Below are 22,051 nucleotides of genomic sequence, written 5' to 3' on the forward strand. Positions count from 1 at the left end.
ATAAATAAATAAAATTGGAAAAATAATGATTTTAAAATTTGGCAAAAAAATTTGTTTTTTAAAAAAGATAATTAACAAAACCTTATCTAGACTAAGAAAAAGAGATAAACCCCAGATAAATAAAACCAGAAATTAAAAAATAAAGATTGCAACTGATACCACAGAAATACAAAGGATCATCATAGACTACTCTGAAAATTACACACCAACAAATTGAAAACCTAGAAGAAATGGATAAATTCCTGGACACATACAACCTATCAAAATTTAAACATCAAGAAGTAGAACACCAGTACAGACCAATAACACATAACAAGATCAAAGCCATAATAAAAAGTCTCCCATTTAAAGAAAACCCCAGGATCAAATGGGTTCACTACTGAATTCTAATGAATATTTAAATAATAACTAATATCAATTCTACTTAAACTATATCAAAAAATTGAAGAGAAAAAAATACTTTTAAATTTATTCTACTAAGCCAGCATTATCCTGATACCAAAACCAGAAAAGGACACAAGAAAAATAGAAAACTACAGGCCACTATCCTTGATCAACATAGATGCAAAAATCCTCAACAAAATACTAGCAAACTAAATTCAGCAACACATTAAAAAGGTCATTCATCATGATCAAGTGGGATTCATCTCAAGGATGCAACGATGGTTCAGCATATGCAAATCAATAAATATGATGTATTGCATCAACAGAATCAAGGATGAAAACCCTGTGATCATTTCAGTAAATGCAGAATAAGTATTCAATAAAATTCAACATCCTTTCATAATAAAAATCATCAACAAATTGAATATAGAAGGAACATACCTCAACACAATAAATGTGACATATATGACAAACCCTCAACTAATAACATATTAAACAGGGAAGAATTTTAAAAAGCTTTTCCACTAAGATCTGAAGCAAAAAAGGATGTCTACTTTTACCACTATTCAACATAGTACAGGTGGTCCAAGCCAGAGCAATTAGGTGAAAGAAAAAAAAAAAGGTATCCAAATTGGAAAGGAAGAAGTCAAAGTATTCTCGTTTGCAGATGACATGATAGCATACTTAGGAAAACCTAAGGACTTCATACCAAAAACTCTTAAAACTGATAAACAAATCCAGTAAGGTTGCAGGATACAAAATCAACATACAAAAAATCAGTAGCATTTATATAGGCTAATAGTGATCAGTCCGAAAAAGAAATGAAGAAAGCAATCTTATTTACAATAGCTACAAAAAAATAAAATACTTAGGAATAAATTTAACTTAAGAAGTGAAAGATCTCTACAAGAAAAACTATAAAACACTGTTGAAAGAAATCAAAGAAGGCACACAAAAAATTAAAAGATATTCCATGTTCATAGACTGGAATAATTAATATTGTTAAATTGGTCTATACCACCCAAAGCAATCTGTAAATTCAATGCGAACCCTATCGAAATATCAATGGCATTCTCCACAGACATAGAAAAAAAATCCTAAAATCCGTGGGGAACCACAAAAGACCCCGAATAGCCACAGCAGTCCTGAGCAAAAAGAACAAACCAGAGGCATCACATTACCTGATTTCAAATTATACTACAAAGCTACAATTACCAAAACAGCATGGTACTGGCATAAAAACAGACACCTCGATCAATGGAGCAGAATAAAGAATCCAGAAATAAATCTATGCACTGATAGCCAACTCATTTTCAACAAAGGCACCAAGAACATATATTGGGAAAAGGACAGTCTCTTTAATAATTGGTGCTAGAAAAACTGGATATCCATATGCAGAAGAATGAAACAAGGTTCCCATCTATTACCATATAGAAAAAACAACTCAAAATGGATTAGAGACTTTAAGACCTAAAACCACAAAAAGAGAGAAAAAAAAAAGGGAAAATGCTATAGGACCTCGCTCGGCCTGTCTGAAGATTTTTTTGCCTAAGGCCACAAAAGAACAGGCAACCAAAAGCCAAAATAAACAAGTGGGATTATATCAAGCTAAAAAGCTTCTGCACAACAAAGGAAACAGTCTACAAAGTGAAGAGACAACCTACAGAATAACGGAAAATATTTGCAAACTATTCATCTGATACAGGATTACTAACCAGAATATATAAGGAACATAACTCCATAGCAAAAACACAAGTACTCGATTTTTAAATGTGCAAAACATCTGAAGAGACATTTATCAAAAGAAGACATGCAAATGACCAACATATATACAAAAAAAATGCTCAACATCACTAAAAATAGAGAAATGCAAATCAAAACCACAATGAGATATCATTTCACCTTAGAATGACTACTGTCAAAAAGACAAAAAATTTAAAATACTGGAAAATATACCAAGAAAGGGGAACACTTGTACACTATTGATGGAAATGTAAAGTAGTACAGCCATTATGGAAAACTGTACAGTGTTTCTTTAAGAAAAAAAAACTAAAATTAGAATTACCATATGATTTAGCAATCCCACTGCTGGGTATATACGCAAAAGAAATAAAATCAGTATGTTGAAGCAATGTCTTCACTCCCATGTTTATTGCAGCACTGTTCAAACACCCAAGATATGAAATCAACATAAGTGTTCATCAACAAATGCATAAAGAAAATGCAGTGTGTATATGTGTGTATGTGTGTATATACACAATGGAATATTATCTAGCCATAAAAAACAATAAAATTCTCTCATTTGCTGCGATGTGCTTGAGACTGGAGATCATTATCTTAAGTTAAATAATCCAGGCACAGAAAGACAAATGCGACATGTTCTCACTCATATGTGGGCACTAAAAAAGTGGATCTCATAGAAGTATACAGTAGCATGATAGTTATCAAAGACTGAGAAGGAAAGGGAAAGCAGATGATGAAGAGAAGTTGACTAAAGGATACAAAAATACAATTAGAAGGGATAAGTTCTAGTATTCAATAGTACAGTAATTATAGATAATTATAGTTAATTATAGTAATTATAGTAATTTCCAAATAGCCAGAAGAGAAGAATTGTAATGTTCCCAACACAAAGAAAAGATAAATGTTTGAGATGATGAATATCCCAATTATTCTGATTTGATCATTACCCATTGTATGTGGGCATCAAAGTATTATATGTACCCCCAAAATATGTAAAACTAATATGTATCAATAAAATATTTAAATTGTCAAAACAATTAAAATAAAATACCTTGATTCTCTGCTTTTAAAATGATTAAGCATATACAGGGCATAGTTTTGGGCCCTTCACCATCTGCTTTCACCTGCTACCTTCTCTCCCCACTCTCTAAAACCTAGCCATACCAAACTACAAATGGTTCACCTGATATAAAAGACCTGGTGGCCTCCCATTCCTGAGCCTTTCCCCATATTGTTCATTTTTCCTGAAATTCTCTATACATCCTCTTCCCCACATCTCCTCATTTCATGGAGCTAACTCCTTATCCTTGAAATCTCAGCTTTTTCTCCAAGCAGCCATCACTGATACATCCCAAATTCACAAAACGGCACTATGTGACTCTCCTATGTGCTCCCATAGCCCAACATACACACAGTCCTGTTTTTACCATGTCATGTTTCTTTGTATGTTTGCTAGTCTGTCTGTTTTACTAAGTAAAACTCCTAGAAGACATGAATCTTAACTCTTCTGCTTTCTTCTATATCCTCATTGCCAGCAACATGCCTGGCCCTCAATACATATTAATATAAAAGTATTTTGGGATATTGGAGTGATAGATGACTTTGTCGCTCTACTTTCCAAACTTTTGGCACATTTATTATATAATCTCCATAATAAAAAACTTATAATCACTTTTTAAAATGTGACCTTTTTTTTTTTAAACCAAACGAGATTACCACCAATTTCAGATCGCAGATCCTGAGTGTGAGTGATTTGAATCTGATCTAATCTGATAGTTGGACTAATAGAAATAGTCACTTGCTTCAGTGGTTGAATTAACCTTTTTTTTTTTTTTTTTTTTGGAATCAGGTTCAACTGAAACATTGGAAGAAGGCATTCAAGAAGAAACAAAAACAAATGTTAAGGAGGTAAATTTAAAGCAGCCTTTCTAAAGGTTTTATTTTGGGTAAAAGAGACTCTAGAGTTTATGGAAACTACCAATGTGTTTCTCTTATTCTGATAAAGTTCATCTGCTAGTCATTTTGTAGATTTTGGTGTAAAACACTTATTTTAGCACTGGGTACAGTGGAAATTATACTTATTTTTAGGGAAATATTAGAGAAATAACAAAGAAAAACAAAGTTCAAGGGATGCCAGAATATCTGTCTTGAATCACATTAGCAATAGGGCACTACCAGGATGGCTACAGTTGTAGCACACCTGAGCCCTTTCCATTCCCCCTTGGAGTGCCAAAATCTGGACTGACCTTAAGTCTTTCAGTGCTACCTCAGCTATGCATTTGGGATCTTTAAGCCTGAAAGCAGTTTGCCCTGTGTTCACAGTGCATGACAGAAAGAAGAAGCTCAATAATAAATGCTCTAATAAAATATATCCCAGTTAACCTAAACTATTCAGAAAGTCCCACAAATGTTGATCAATTTCATGTTCCTCTATGACCCTGGGGATCTTGAGATCCTCAAAATCTTGAGCCAACTTCACAATAGGATTCCAAGCTATGAAACACTATTAGGACTCTGGAACTGAAACTGAGCAGAGAGAAATCTAATTAAAATACGTCACCAAATCTACACCATCCTGTCTGTGTCTGAATCGCATGGACTCCAGATGCGATGGAGAGTTCATTTTTAGCTTTAGTCTCTGCCAGATTGGTTATATTGCTCCAGAAGATGCTGATTATAATATTCAGAATCTGATACATGTCTGCTATGAACACACAAGCCATAAAATTGTGTATTCAGTTGTTAAATACTTATTTTACATCGATTAAGCCTATTTGTTCTATTAGCACTAGACATAAACCTCTGAGAACAGACACTCCTTTTGACCCCAACATCTCCTCACAAATATATGTTAAATAAAAGATGATCATAGGCTCTGTGATAAGTTGAAGATGTTCCTCATCCAAGTGCCCTGGCTTTTAAGAGGACAACACTCTTCAGTACCCAAGTTTCCATCCCTCATGAAGGAAGGATGTTCACTCTCTCCAAAAAGTATTTTGGAGACCTTGGGAAAAAGTTTCCTCAAATCTTTCCTATTTATTGCTTGTTGAATGGAATTCATGGCAGAAGAGCATAAGGGTCAAGTATGAGACTTTCTGGATTTGACTCTAGATTCCACCACTTAATAGCCATGTGACCTTGGGCAAATTTTTTAACCTACAGAAGCATCATTTTTTTCATCTACAAAAGAGTGATAATAGCAATACCCACCTCTGTAGAGATCAAAGAAGTGAAAAGTACACTGCACAGTCCTTGGCACAAAGAAGCAATTCCTATACACAGTTTCCATTATTTTCGGCTCATGCCTTCTCAAGACAGGAAACTACTTCTCCAAACGTCTTTGACTCTTCCCATATTCTCTGAAAAACATGGATACATGCACCTATTCTAATTCTTCCAAACACAGTTGCTCCTGAAGGCTAGAGAATAGCAAAGGGAAATAACAATAGAAAAATACATGAGGAGGACATTTAAAATAAAATATTAGACGACTTCTAGAGCCCATTGACAAGGCCATCTTTTTTTTTTCTTTTTTCTTTTTTTCTTTTTTAACAATACTACCTTAGCATATTTGGAGGGATTGAAGGAGGAAAACTAATGTTTTTCATGTACCTAGCCTCAAAGAGTGCTGCTTTTCCATCAGTTAAAAAAAATGATGGCATGATGGCTGTTAATGAAGCAGGAGTGTGAAAATAAAAGTTTGTTAAATGACACGAAAATTAACTACTAAGACATGTAAAGAAAATCATCAAATTTTGTTGTTTAGTAGATGCTTTTTCTCCCTGAAGTTAGAACCTGGCTGTGTTAGAGTCAGCTCTCTTCCCAGGATCCCAAAACCTTTTCTCATCACTACCATTCCAGGATTGTGGCTTTCTCTTTATGTAATAAAAAGTCCATCAAAGTTGTGGGGGAAGGAAAGACAGATGACACTGTTACTGTGTCTATGTAGAAAGAAGTAGACATAAGAAACTCCATTTTGATCTGTACTAAGAACAATTCTTCTGCCTTGAGATGCTGCTAATCTGTAACCCTAGCCCCAACCCTATGCTCGCAAAAACATGTGCTGTATTGACTCAGGGCTTAAGGGATTTAGAGGTGTGCGGGATGTGCTTTGTTAAAAATGTGTTTGCAGGCAGTATGCTTGGTAAAAGTCATCGCCATTCTCCAGTCTCGAGTACCCAAGGACAAAATGCACTGTGGAAGGCCACAGAGACTTCTGCCCAAGAAAGCTTGGGTATCGTCCAAGGTGTCTCCCCACTGAGACAGCCTGAGATATGGTCTCATGGGAAGGGAAAGACCTGAATGTCCCCCAGCCCGACACCCATAAAGGGTCTGTGCTGAGGAGAATTAGTGAAAGAGGAAGGCCGCTTTGCAGTTAAGATAAGAGGAAAGCATAGTATTCTGGTTTCCTCTATATATACTGCTACTTAATCTCACAAATTGGCTGCTCTCAATTTAGCAGGTTATTTTTCAGGCTACCATGTACTGTTGGAAGATATAAAAAGATAAGTTAAGACTTCACTTCTCAAGTGTTTATGTTCTAGTTAAGAAGACAAAACCTACCAGAAGGCAATTAAACAACCACAAAAGATACACTGTGGATAACACCAGCTGAAGTTAAAGGAATTCAAGAGAGAAATGTCTGGCTGTGGGAATGAGCAAAGTCTTTGTAAAGAAAGGAAGAGGATGTTCACGAGAGAGGATAAAGGAAAGCAAGACTTTTGGGGAACAATGAGGAGGACAGTCTGACAGTTAACTGTTCAAAATGTGTCTATGGGGAAATATTTGTGTGTATGCTTTATGTGATTTTATGTTACATAAATCATATCACTAAGTTAAAAAATAAAAGCCATCAGATAAAGAGGTTTACCTCCATTTTAAAAATGTAATTCTTCAGGCTGGGCACGGTGGCTCACGCCTGTAATCCCAACACTTTGGCAGTCCGAGGTGGGTGGATCATGAAGTCAGGAGTTCAAGACCAGCCTGACCAAGGCAGTGAAATCCCATCTCTATTCAAAATACAAAAATTAGCCAGGCACGGTGGCAGATGCCTATAATCCCAGCTACTCAGGAGGCTGAGGCAGAAAAATCACTTGAACCTGGGCAGTCGAGGTTACAGTGAGCCGATATCATGCCATTGCACTCCAGCCTGGGCAACAGAGTGAGACTTCATCTCAAAAAAAAAATATATATATATATATATATATATATATGGATGTGTATATATATATGGATGTGTGTATATATATATATATATATATATATATATATATGGATGTATATATATTTCTTCCATGCCACCTCCATATTTTAAAATGTGGCCATATTTAAAAGTAGATTTTAAAGCTTAAAATACCCTTTGAAAAAGTATTTGCAAGATAAATTTAATGGCAGATTAGAGGCTTTCAGTGTGCCTCAGCCACTTGGAAATAGCAAGATAGTGCATAAAAATTATCTCCGTGAGCATAGAAGGAAATTCAAGAAGGAAACTGGGAATCCACTGGAATCATGAGGGACACACAGATCCCAGAGAGGAGAACACTGGCAAACACCCCCCCGTGACGGCATCTACCTCATAAAAGTGAGTGAAGCCCCAGTATATGAGAGAAGTAGAGAGCTTCTCTTTGTGACTCATCTTTCTACTGGAGCTCTAAGCAACCCAGGCCAAGGGAGACCACTTTGTTTCTCCCTAGCCCTTGAGTTAACTTAGGAGAAAGGCACTGGAGAAAGTTGTAGACATTTTCCCAGACCTGGGATGAGAGCAGGATGCCATTTTTAATCCAGTCACATAAAAAGTCGGTCATTCTTGGGTGACTCAGCAGTGTGGCTATGCAAGCATTTTAGTCTCAGGCCAGAGATGGAACACCCTGTTCTGGAGCAGAACACTGCCAGAATTGTGGAAAGTGCCTCAACAGTAGGTGCTAGAATTGTGCTTTTCCCCGTTGCAAGTCTAGGGTAGGAGGAAAACTGCTACACCTGTAGTTTCTCCCGGGTAGTGAGACTTGCAGCCAAGGCCAGCTTGGCAACCAGGAACTTATCTGTATGTGCCATTGATGGGTGCCTTATCCTGCTCCCCTGAGACTGTGGTTCAGTGGGGCCCTCTCTGTTCAAACTCCAGGTAGAAATACAGGTATTTGGAGCAGTCATTCTCCTTGTTCAGCATCCTAAGCCATCCCACCCTTCCTGGACACAGATCATGGTGCAGTGGGGCTCCCTCTGCTCCCCACCCAGTCAGATCTCAGGTGTTCAGAGTACCCATTTGCCTTGTTCAGCAGCTTGAGCAACACAACCCTTTTTGGACATAGATCATGGTACCGTGGGGCTCTCTGCTCCACGCCCAGGCAGACCTCCAGGCATTTGGAATACCCATTCACCTGGTTCAGCAACCTAAGCTGTGCCATCCTCCCTAGACATAGATTGTGGTGCAGAAAGGCTGTCTCTGCCCCAAGCCCAGGGAGATCTCCAGACATTTGGGGCACCTGTTTGCCTAGTTCAAGAGCCTGAGCCACCCCATCCTTTCTGCACATAGATTATGGTACGGCAGGGTTCTCTCCACTTCACACTTAGGCAGATCTCCAGGCATTTGGATTACTCATTCACTGGATCAGCAACCTGACCCACCCCATCCTTTCTGTGCAGAGAGATCTGGTGTGTGGGAACTCTCTCTCTCTGCTTCATGCCCAGGCAGATCACCAGGCATTCAGAGTACCCACTGACCTGGTTCAACAGCCTGAGCCACCCCACCCTTCCTGAATCATGATGCACTGGTACTGTCTGCTCCATGCCCAGGCAGATCTCCAGGCATTCAGATTATGCACTCACTGGATCAGCAGCCTGACCTAACTGCTCCCCGCTCTTCCTGTGCAGATATTTTGGTACAGGGGGACCTTATCTGCTCCATGCTCACACAGATCTGCAGGCATTCAGAGCACCTGCTTCCTTGGACCAGCAGCCTGAGTCATCCTACCCCTCCTGTGCAGAGGTCTTGGTGCAGGGGGGCCATCTCTGCTATACACACAAGCAGATCTCAGACATCTGAAGCACCCACTCTTCTAGATTAGGAGCTTAGGTTGCCCCCACATCCCTGTGCAGAGAATTCAGAGCCAAGGTTTCCCAACTCCATTCCCAGACACACCAGTGAGTACCTGGTGGACACCCACTGGTTCTCTATTGGCACTGGTTCTTGCACCTGCTATCAGGAGACCTGCAGAAAGACCTGCCCAGTCAAGATATACCCTTTATGGCTCCTACTCCCCATCCCCTCAGGGCTGAGCAGAGAACTCAGACCACTGTGCATGTTAGGAATTAGCCCATTGCCTAAAACAATAGTTTCTGCCAGTAAACATGGATCAAGTATATACCTTAACACATTGGCCACAGCCAGCTCTTACTGTAAGTGCCATCTACACACTTGTAGGATGAACTGAACAGCCCAATATAAAACCTGCCAAAAGTCTTAAGACATAGAACTATAGTAGCAAAGCCAAAACAGCATTCTCTATAGTCATACCACCTAGGGAGTGGGGAAAAGGGAAGGGAAAATAAAAAAATAAACTAATAATAATATTGTTAAAGGGAAAAAAGGAAAATTCTACTCACATAAAAAGAATTACAAAAATTAGAAGTGCCAGTGTCTCCAGATGAGAAGGAACCCATGCAAGAATTCTGACACCATGAAAAATCTGAATGTAGTAACACCAGCAAAGGATTGCACTAGCTCTCCAGCAATGGTCCCTAACCAAAATGTAAACTCAGAGATACAGATAAGGCAGTCAAAGCATGGATTGTAAGGAAGATTAATGAGATCCAAGACGAAGTTGGAAATTAACACAAAAAAAACCTTAAAACAATCCAGGAAATGAAAGAAGAGATAAACACCTTAAAAAGAAATCAATCAGGGCTTCTGGAATTGGAAAACTCACCCAAAAATTTTCAAAATATGATTGAAAACTTTATCAATAGACTAAACCAAGGAGAAGAATGAATTTCAGAGCTTGAAGACCACTCTTTTGAAGTAACCCAGTCTACCTGAAATAAAGTTTAAAAGAATTTTTAAAATGAGCAAAGTCTTTGAGAAATATGGGATTATATAAAGAGATCAAACCTATGAATTATTGGCATTCCCTAGAGAAGGAGAAAAGTCAAACAACCTGTAGAATATATTTCAGGAAATAATTCAAGAAAACTTCTTTAATCTTGCTAGAGATGTAGATATCCAGATACAAAAACCTAGAGACAGTATACAAAATGAACATCCCCAACACATATAGTCACCAGACTGTCCAAGGTCAATGCCAAAGAAAAAATTTTAAAGTCAGAGAAATAGGGTAGATAACATACAACGGGAACTCCATGAGGCTAACAGCAGACTTCTCAGCAGAAACCTTACAAGCCAGGAGAGACTAGGGGCCTATATTCATCATTCTGAAAGAAAGAAAATTCCAGCCAAGAATTTCATATCCTGCCAAACTAAGCTTTATAAGCAAAGGAAAATTAAAATATTTTCCAGACAAGAAAGTGCTAAGGGAATTCATTACCATGAGACCACCCTTACAAGAGACTGTTAAGAGAGTTCTAAACAAGGAAACAAAAGAATGGCACCTGCTACCACAAAAACTCACCTATGTATATACCTTGCAGGCCATATAAAACAAAAGCACAATAGCAACTGCACAATAGACAGCTAACAACTTCACAGTAGGATCAAAATTTACATATCAATATGAATCTTGAATGTAAATGGTCTGAACACCCCCATGTAAAAGGCATAGAGTAGCAAGTTGAATTTAAAAAACAAGACCTATCCTTCAAGAAACCCATCTCACACATAATGACACCAATGAGCTAAAAGTAAAGGGCTGGAGAAAGATCTACCATGCAAATGGAAAACAAAAAAGAGCAGGGGTCACTATTTTTATATCAGATAAAACAGACTTTACATTGGAAACAGTAAAAAAGGACAAAGAAGTGCATTATGTAATAATAACGGATTCAATTTAACAAGAAGACATAACCATCCTAAATTTATATGCATCCAATATTGGAGCACCTAAGTTCATAAAACACATACTTCTAGATGTATGAAAAGGCTTAGATAGTTACACAATAATAGTGAGGGACTTCAACTCCCCACTGACAGTATTAGACAGATTGAGGCAGAAAAGTAACAAAGAAATTCTTGACTTTAACTCAACACTTGGACCTAATAGACATCTACTGCATACTCCACCCATCAACCACAATATATATTATTCTCATCTGCACACAAAAAATATTCCAAGACTGACCACATGCTCAGCCATAAAGCAAGTCTCAATCAATTCAAAAGAATCAAAATCATAGCAACCATACTCTTGGACAGCAGTGGGATAAAAATAGAAATGAATACCAAGAAGATCTCTCAAAACCACACAATTACATAGAAATTAAACAACTGACTTCTGACTGATGTTTGAGTAGACAATTAAATCAAGGCAAAAAATCAAAAAAATACTTTGAAATAAATGAAAACAGAGACACAACATACCAACGTCTCTGGGATACAGCAAAACCAGTGTTAAGCATAAAGTTTATAACACTAAATGCCTACCTCAAAAGTTAGAAAGATCTCAAATTAACAATCTAATTTCACAACTAGAGGAACTAGAAAAACAAGAACAAATGAGCTACAAAGCTAGCAGAAGAAAAGAAATAACTAAAATCAGAGAAGAACTGAACAAAATTAAGACAGAAAAATCCATACAAAGAATCAATGGAAATAAAGTAGGTTTTTTGAAAGGATAAACAAAATCAGTATATCACTAACTAGATTAAAGTAAAAAGAGAGATCCAAATAAGCACAATCAGAAATGACAAAGGTGACATTGTAACCAATCCCACAGAAATACAAAGGATCCTTGGAGACAGACTATTATAAACACCTCTACACACACAAACTAGAAAATATAGAAGAAATGGTGTATCAGTCCATTTTCGTGCTGCTGATAAAGACATACTTGAGACTGGGCAATTTATGAAAGAAAGAGGTTTACTGGATTTACAGTTCCACATGGCTGGGAGGCTTCACAATTATGGCAGAAGGTGAAAGACACATCTCATATAGTGGCAGACAAGAGAAGAGAGCTTGCAGGGAAACTCCCCCTTATATAATCATCAGATCTCATGAGACTTATTCACTATCATGAGAACAGCACAGGAAAGACTTGTCCCCATGATTCAACTACCTCCCATCAGGTCCCTCCCACAACATGTGGGAATTTAAGATGAGATTTGGGTGGAAACACAGCCAAATCATATCAAATAGATAAATTTCTGGGACCACACAATCTCCCAAGATCGAATCAGGAAGAAATTGGAAAACTGAACAGACCAATATCAGGTTTCAAAATTGAATCCAAAAAAAAAAACCTACCAACCAAAAAAAAAAAGAAAATGCCCAGGACAGATGGATTCACAGCCAAATTCTACCAGATACACAAAGAGAAGAAGAGCTAATACCAATTCTACTGAAAGTATTTCAAAAAAAATCTATGAGAAGGAACTCCTTCCTAACTCATTCTACAAAGCCAATATCACCCTGATACCAAAATCTGGCAAAACACAATGAAAAAAGAAAACTACAGGCCAATATTCCCAATCAACATAGATGTGGAAATTCTCAACAAAATTTTAGCAAATTAAATCCAGCAGCACATCAAAGAGTTAATATACCATGATCAAGTAGGCTTTATTTCTGGGATGCAAGGCTGGTTCAACATCCAGCAAATCAATAACTGTGGTTCACCACATAAACAGAATCAAAAACAAAACCATATGATCATCTTAATAGACATAAAGGAAGCTTTTGATAAGATCCAATATCTCTTCATGATAAAAAGCCTCAACAGACTAGGCACTGAAGGAACACACTTCAAAATAATAGAAACCATCAAGCTCCTATTATTTTTGGGACAAGTCCACAGCCAATATCATACTGAATGGGCAAAAGCTGGAACCATTCCCTTTGAGAACTGGAACAAGAAAAGGATGCCCATTCCCACTACTCCTATTCAACATAATACTAGAAATGCCAGCCAAAGCAATTAGGCAGAAGAAAGAAATAAAAGTCATCCAAATAAGAAAAAGAAGTCAAACTATTTCTCTTTGCAGGCAATATGATTTTATATTTAAAACACCCTAAGGACTCTACCACAAGGCTTCTGGAGGTGACAAACAACTTCAGCAAAGTTTCAGGATGCAGAATCAATGTACAAAAATCAGTAGGATTTCTATACACCAATGTTCAAGGTGAGAGTCAAATCAAGAACACACTCCCATTTACAATATCCACACACACACACACACACACACACACACACACAAACCTTAGGAATACATGCAACCAAGGAGGTAAAAGATTTCTATAAAGAGAATGACAAAATACTGCTGAAAGAAATCACAGATGACATAAACAAATGAAGAAACATTCCATGCTTGTGGATTGGAAGAATAAATATTGTTAAAATAGCCATACTGCCCAAAACAATCTACAGATTCAACACTATTCATATTGAATTACCAACATAATTTTTCACAGAATTAGAAAAAAATAGCCGGGTGTGGTGGCTCATGCCTGTAATTCCAGCACTTTAGGAGGCCGAGGAAGATGAATTGCGAGGTCAGGAGTTTGAGACCACCCTGGCCAACATGGTGAAACCCCATCTCTACTAAAAATACAAAACATTAGCTGGGTTTCATAGTGGGCACCTGTAATCCCAACTACTCAGGAGGCTGAGGCAGAAGAACCACTTGAACCCAGGAGGCAGAGGTTGCAGTGAGCCAAGATCACGCCATTGCACTCCAGCTTGGGTGACAGTGCGAGACTCTGTCTCAAAAAAAAAAAAAAGAAAAGAAAAGAAAAAAAGCCAGGGCATCACAATGCTATAAAGGCATAGTAACCAAAGCAGCATGCTACTGGTACAAAAACAGACACACAGACCAATGGAACAGAATAGAGAACCTATAAACAATATAGTCTTCAACAAAGTTGACAATACAAGCAATGGGGAAAGGACTCCCTATTCAATAACTGGTACTAGGATAACTGACTAGCCATATATAGAGGAATGAAACTGAAACTATTTCATTCTTTCCCCTACCTTTCACCATATACAAAACTTCACTCAAGATGGATTAAAGGTTTAAATGGAAGACCTCGAACTATAAAAATCCTAGAAGACAACCTAGGAAGCACTATTCTCCACACTGGCCTTGGCAAATAATTTATGACTAAGTCTTCAAAAGCAATTGCAACAAAAACAGAAACTGACAAGGAGGACCTAATTAAACTAAAGAGTTTCTGCACAGCAGAAGAAACTATCAGTAGAATAAACAGACAACCTACAGTATGGGAGAAAATTCTCCCAAACTGTGCATTTGACAAAAGCCTAATATCCAGAATTTATAAAGAACTTAAACAATTGAACAAGCAAAAAACAACTCCGCTAAAAATGCATGAAAGACATGGACAGATGCGTCTCAAATGAAGACATACAAGCAGCCAACAAACATGAAAAAGTGCTCATCATCACTAATCATTAGAGAAATGCAAATCAAAACCACAATGAGATACTATCTCACACCATTCAGAATGACTGTTATTAAAAAGTCAAAAACAACAGATATGAGGAGGCTGCAGAGAAAAGGAAACATATACACTGTTGGTGGGAATGTAAACTAGTTCAGCCACTATGGACAGTAGTTTGGAGATATCTCAAAGAACTTAAAACAGAACTACCATTTGATGCAGCAATGGCATTACTGGAGATTATGTATACATACAAATTATTCTACCAAAAAGACACATGCACTTGCATGTTCATCATAGCACCACTTACAATAAATAGCAAAGACATGGAATCAACCGAGGTGTTCATCAGTGGTGGGTTGAATGAAGAAAATGTGGTTCATATATGCCATGAAATACTATACAGCCATAAAAAGACCCAAATCATGTCCTTTGCAGCAATATGGATGCAGCTGAAACCCATTATCCTAAGCAAATTAACACAGCAAAAGAAAACCAAATATTGCATGTTCTCACCTATAAGTGGGAGTTAAACATTGGGTACTCATGGATGTAAAGATGGCAACATTAGACCCGGGGATTTCTACAGAGGGAAGGGAGTGAAGGGTCAAGGGTTGAAACACTAACTGCTGGGTATCATGCTCAGTACCCGGGTGATGGAATTATTTGAATCCCAAGCCCAGCATAACGCAGTATACCCAGGTAACAAACTTGCACATGTATCCCCAGAATCTAAAATAAAAATTGGAAAAAAAAGATTTTTTAAAATTATTGCCCAAAGAATACTTTCATATATTATCAGCAGATATTCTCTTTTTTGTATATTGAATTTAACTCAGAATGATTTAGATAATGTTTAATGCATTAATCTCTTTTACCTCAAGAAAGTAATACTGTCATAGAAAGCAGAAGGAAATACAAGAAGGTGCTGGAGATTGATAATCTTCTTGGCAGGAGGACACCCAAGTCAGCAGTTTCTTATACAATCCTATAATAATAAAAGCAGTTCAAGAATGGTCCAAAAAAAGAATTAATTGCTTACAATAAGATCGATATCTGTACCTTGGAATAATGTGTACAAGATGATTAGGAAAACACTGTAATTTCAACAGGCAAACTATGAACAACCTATTCAAGTGAAAGACAATACCTAACAATGGGGAAAATAGTAATCTAAAAATGCAAATTTTAAAAAAATAAAGTATTGGCATTTGCTTTTTTAATTGACAAATTTTTTATTCATTGGTAAAATCTATTTCCTTTGAAATAGAAGAGGAAATAGATGAAAATTGAGGGATATTGATTTTCTCATATTTTGCTGGTAGAAGAGTAATAACAACTTGTAACAAAGTTAGAAGAATGCTCACACACTTTGAATTAGTGATTATACTTCCAGGGATTAATCCAAAGTAAATTATTCTTACAGTAAATGTGTACAAAACATCCAAGGCACCACTACTTCTAATGACAAAAGAAAGAGCTCAAGTGTCTAACAACAAGATTGTCTACAGAACATCCATATGAGGAAATATCATGCAACCATTAAAATGGTTGGTTGTACAGGTCAATGTAAAATGTGAAGAGGAAGGCAAAATATGCAACATACAACATATACACATCTTTCGAAATGAAAAGGGTCTAGAAAAGATCAATACAAATTATTTATGGAATTAGAAGGATGAAAGTAGGAGTGGTTTTGTTCACTTCTCTCATTTTATGTGGTTCTATTGATTTTATAATCAAAAACGTGATTATGAAACTATTAAACATTATGAAATATAAATTATTTGAAAGTTATTTATTTCTTCTTAACACCCTTTGCATTCAGCAATACTGGTTTGATGAGAGGGGGTTTTTATAGTCTGAACTGAAGCTCAGTGAGTGGTAATGGATTAAGTCAATGCTTCTCACAATGGACAATCCTCCTCCTGACAATCCATAAACTATACCTGTTCATTTTAACAGGCATCAGTGGCTTCTCAGACTCTGACTCCTAGGTTAAATCATTCTGCCACCACTCTATGAATGACAAGGGATCCACCCTCACGTGCTCAATTCCTTCCTTGGCCTTAGCAAAAATGACCAAGTGTTTCTCATGGGAATCAAATTGACCCTCTAATACATCCTACTCTGGGTTGTAAGTCAATGTTGAAAAATACCAAAGCCCTCTATGTTTTTGTTTTTTCTTTGCACTTCTATTAGGAAAGAGTGAGACTGTTATGAAGACCGAAGCATGAATTAATGCTGTGGCTATGAGAGGCGTCCTGCGGCAGAAACACACTTCCCTACATCAAGAAGGAACAACTTCAAGTTGGATCCTGTGTGGACGATCTTGGTGCTAAGCAGAAAAGAAGTTTGGACCTTGAGACCAGCCAGTTCAACATATATACCTTTTACAAAATTTCCTTGATTTAAAATATTTGTTATTTTAAATATACAAAACATTTTAGAAAACCTTAGAGTAAATTTTAGTCTTAGAGCCAGAAAATAAGCTTATAGCCATCTAGATATTTTGCATATTTCTCTTACAGCAGTAATGGTTTGGTTCACTTTATGAAAAATAAAATTTATTAAAATATAGTTTAAATGTTGTTCTTGATCCAAGTATTGATTTGTTTCACTCACTGCACTTCACTCATCTCGGTAGCTCTCAGAGAATTATAATAGTGAGGAATGAAAACTGATTCAGACTGAATCAGGCAACTTAGGCCTAAGTGAAACTTTCAGTAATCATTTTATTCACCATTATACTCACAGCAATGAGCACAATGCCTGGCGTGTAATTTTAGAAAATAGTCTTAACAGTGAAGAGTTGGACTATTTTAGGCATCCAACACATGCCATATAGTTATGATGAACTCATTTTGTAACAATCATATGAGGTAAGTACAATTATTCCCAATTTATGAATGAGTAAACTGAAAATCTTACAACTAGGAAGAGGCAGAGCAGAGATTTGAAAACAAGTTATAAAACATATCCCTCTAATATGGTAAGCCCTAAATACATATCTGAAGAATTACTAAAAATGTAAAGCTATGTCTTCAGAGTCAGACTTCCACCTGGGGGTTTGGAAATCTGAATGCTATGCCAAATAACCGGTGGTGGGCACAGTTTTAGAAGCCAAGTATGGCGACTCCTGTCACAAAAGTGTCCTTGTAGAAAAGACAGCTTGGTTTGTTTCTGCTGACAAAATCAAATCAAACTGCTGCCACTTCTCTCCACAGCTAACCGTAACCAGTTTTTTTCCCAATGATAATTACCTGACAGCTTTTAAGTGTTTAAGGAATCCCATTAATGAGTACCCCTCCTCTCCTGAGTTCTGAACCAACTGAAAATTGTGATAAAGCGTTAAAGCAGATGGAGATTAAAACATTCACAAGCTCACCATTGTTACTCATGGAGCTGACATTAGATAATGTGGTTGCCTTCTTTACCCTAGAATTGGAAAGATTGGCTACTGTAGGCATTTGTCATTAAGCTTAATGCATAGCTGAGAACAGTAGAAAATGCAGGATTTCTAAGACTAAATTTACTCCAAAAAATATCAGGAAGAAGGGGATTAACAAAGAATGTCCAGGCTCTACTTCCAAATTCATCAACCAAATAAACCACCTCTCTTCAGTAGAACAAATGAGAAAATGAAGATGGGCAGCAATATAAAGGCAATGGAGAGTTCAGCCCTTGATCTAGAGCAGGCACCAGGAGAGGGAAGAAGTGTTTTCCACCAACAATAGCTGTTACTTAAGGAGAGCCTAATGTATCTTCTGATACGCTATTCTGAGTGCTTTTCCCTCATTAGCTTATGCAGTCATCATATGAATTTTGGGAGGTACGTACCATCATCATTAGTTCCATTTTGCCAAGGAAGTAATGGAGCTTAGAGCATGCAAATAAATTGCTCAAAGTCACATAGCTAGGCATGATGACATGGATTTAAATCCTCCAAGCACAATCAGTATAATGCTTTTTAAGTTATTTAGATTTTATTATGGAAATTTAAGCCATTGAAGAAGTATTGCATACACTCCATTACATTAGTCACTGTCAATGTCATGGACTAGGTTTGTGTACTGGATTGTAAACCTTTTCCCTGTGGGAAAAGGCCACTACACAAGACACTGGAATATAAAATCCTTGTACCATGCATGATGTATATAACCAGCCTTATCTTCAGGGCATGGTGGGTTATGTGCCTAGGGCTCTGCTTTTACCTGAAAGAATGTAATGTACAGACTTTGGCTGAGGAGGGTGCTAGAGCTCATTTTTATTTGGCTCTTCAAAGGAAACCTGCTTATTTGCTTACAATGCCCAGAACATTGTCTGCTTTTATAAATTTTTATATAAAAGGCTTTCCTTGGTCCATTGACCCTTGAATATTTTGTAATTTAGCTTTATTCTTTAACTTTTATAATGCTTAAACCTGGTTTGTACTTTTTCTGCAGATACTTATCTTCCCTATTCTATATTAGTTTTACTAATGAAAAACAGGAAACTTTGCAAATGAAGAAACATTCTCCCCAAGGGTCATTCATTCTCAGAGAAGTTCTGTGCCACCCTCCTGGTGGTTGCGGCTATGAGAGCACTCCCAGTGAACTGAAAAAGTTCCCATTCTGTTTCTAGACAATCATCTCTGGATTACCATGGCTCCTGCAAAGTCAATAGAGCTATGTGCTGAAATCTCTTCACCAGAAAGCAAAAGTCCAACCCCAACGTCCACCTAGAGAGTTACTGAAACTCTGTTATCTCCTCTTTGAACAAAATACTTTTTTTGTATGGAATAGCAGCAATTAATAGTTACAGTTTTCAAACACGTAACTATCTGACATTAGCTAGGACCACTAATCAGTTCATATTCTGTATCACAAAGTATATAGGTAGAAAGTTCTATTCAGGAAGATTCCTCAGTACTCTGTCACCATGCAGCCTTTATCCTCTTTTAAAGGGAAGAAGAATAGGAAAGTCTTAAGTAAACTATTTGACTCCTGGTTCTGTAAGAAGTCTTAAATAAACCACTTCTTTTCCCATAATAAAATGCCCCAACAGAATTTTCTTTCTGCATAAATAGTTCTCCCAATTCCCTTTCCTCTTTTCACCATTGCCAGAAAGTGACTGGACTAGGGCTAGAATTATCCCATCTAGGCCTTTGAAACTGCAGGAGTGACTAGAATCACTCTTATCACTCAGTCTTATCCTGAAGGTCTCTAACGTGCCTTGTGCTGAGGCCAGCCCAGATTGTGAAAACCCGCATAAGAACTGGGAAGCCTTGACACACTAAACATGCAAATATACCACTCCTTATTGACACATTGGAGCGATGTAGACCAGGTTTCAAAGTCAAGCTTATCTTTCAACAAGTACTTATTAAGTAGGACAACAAATGGATAAATCCACACCCTGTTTGATATATCCTAGCTCTGTCACTTCCTATTGGGATATCCTTGAGCAAGTCACTTGAGCCTGGTGTTCTCATCTACCACAAAGAGGAAATAGTATTTATTCCACAGAATTCTTACATGAATAAATTAGAAATTGTATCTAAAGCATTTAACAGAGATCCTGGATTATTAGCAAGCTCTCAACAAATACTTATTGTGATTATACTTTTCTATGATCTTCAAAGGAGAGAGCAAAACTGTCATTGGTCATTAATTCTTTACAGCAATGCCAAAGGATAGGAAAGTAAATTTAAAAATCTCAACCCAAATGTTCTCTGATTTCTCTGTCATCTGCTAACAAATATCCAGACTTTTATTTCCAATTCAACACATACAGTTTCTTACATATGTTAGAAATATAGTTTCTTAGATGTGTTAGGCACTGGGGTTAACACTGAGAAGAATAAAGACTGAATCTGTGATTCAAAGATTTGTTATCTGGGCTTCTTTGTGTGGGGGTGTGTTGCTCTACTCATTTATGGAGAGGAGATGTATTATTTACAGTCCAGTGAGTTTCACAGCAGTAAATCTGTATATTATAAATATCCTGCTCTTTCATGCTACTTTACACAAGTGATGGATAGCTAACACTTCCACAGCTCAGCTTCTCCATCTAGCGGCCTGAGTAAAACAGATGCTGGAAAGCAATTCCTAACCTTCCCCTAAATTACAATGGGCAGATTGATTTCCAGAACTCACCCTGCCATGGCTCTCTGGACTGAAAGACTCCTTTAGACAATATTGGAACTAATTAAGCCACCCACGGAGCAGCATCCAGGCTGTGTCTGCTCAGACTGCCCCAACCAGGGTCTGGGATCTGTTCATTCATACTGGTGAGAAGTCAACAATAGCCCTACTCACTGGCTAAGCACCCTGTCCACGTTGTCTCTCTTTCACAATGCTAAGACGTTCTGGTCTCCTGCTGCTAGCCTCTAGGTGGTGCAAAAGGTGCTGAGGCCACTGAGGAGGTGGCACTTTTAGGTTAGATTGATTATTTTTCTTTTTTTCTGAAGGCAATAGGGAAGAGAGAAGTTAGTTATAATGATATATGAAGATTCCTTCAGACTCTCACATATACATACCTCTTTTTTTCACACACAAAATGGCAGACCACTGGTTGTCATCCCAGATTCTCCATACACAAGGAAGAAGCATTTGGTAACTTGGAACACATACTCTATTTTTTATCGTAATTATCCAGCCTGGGTAAGGGAATGGTTTTGAAAGAGGAGAGTAGGAGAAACAGACTAGGGTACCCCTAGGTTTCTTAGATCTATATGCAGTAGAAACCTCTAATTTTTAATATAAGCTTTGTTAAGAATATTCTTTTTTACTTCAATGCTTCATTTAATTTACTGATGGGAGGATTTTCCTGACTTTCAAATATTTACAAAATAAGAAAATTCACCACCCTAACATCTTTCCCAGAGTCAATTACCTGAGGGATTCATGAAAAAAAAATTAATGGGGCTACTACTGGGGAAACAGAATTAAAAGCAAAATCTCCTGCTATTTCAGAAAACCTGTCCACAAAAATAGAAGAGAAAGAAAACACTTTTATTGCTGAATAAATATTCAACCAGAATGTAATGTGCACCACAGGCAATCCTGGAAACAGATTACAAAAACAGAAAGAAATCTTCCCTTTTATATGCCAAGAAGATATCCAACATTGCACACATTTTCTCAAGACAATGACTAGTATTCAAATAAGAGGACTTGACAGCAACATTTGTCACATAGAGTTTATCTGAAATTATTTTGTAATATATTTGCTAATTGCCCTTAAAAATTAATTTCCCCTTTCTTTTTGATTGGAGGGAGATTTGCAATTGGGAGTCAGGGGTCAACTGAAGTTAGGCTCTAGAGAATTGTATTCTGGAATACTTGAGCATGGAGACTGCACATGGATGTTAGGGTA

General features: G+C 37.2%; 1 protein-coding gene across 1 annotated transcript in view; it reads left to right on the forward strand.

Annotated features, from left to right (window-relative positions):
• Positions 1-17,236, forward strand: part of SLC9C1 (solute carrier family 9 member C1) — a 138,676-nt gene extending 121,440 nt beyond the window's left edge. The window contains 2 exon segments of the mRNA XM_017887792.1: positions 3,977-4,035; positions 16,895-17,236. Of these exon segments, the coding sequence (XP_017743281.1) occupies positions 3,977-4,035; positions 16,895-16,915 (80 nt within the window). The 3' untranslated portion in view covers positions 16,916-17,236.
• The last annotated feature ends 4,815 nt before the right edge of the window (positions 17,237-22,051 follow it).

The sequence above is a fragment of the Rhinopithecus bieti genome, unplaced genomic scaffold (genome assembly GCF_001698545.2).
Source record: "Rhinopithecus bieti isolate Rb0 unplaced genomic scaffold, ASM169854v2 scaffold_17936, whole genome shotgun sequence".
Taxonomy (NCBI): Eukaryota; Metazoa; Chordata; class Mammalia; order Primates; family Cercopithecidae; genus Rhinopithecus; species Rhinopithecus bieti.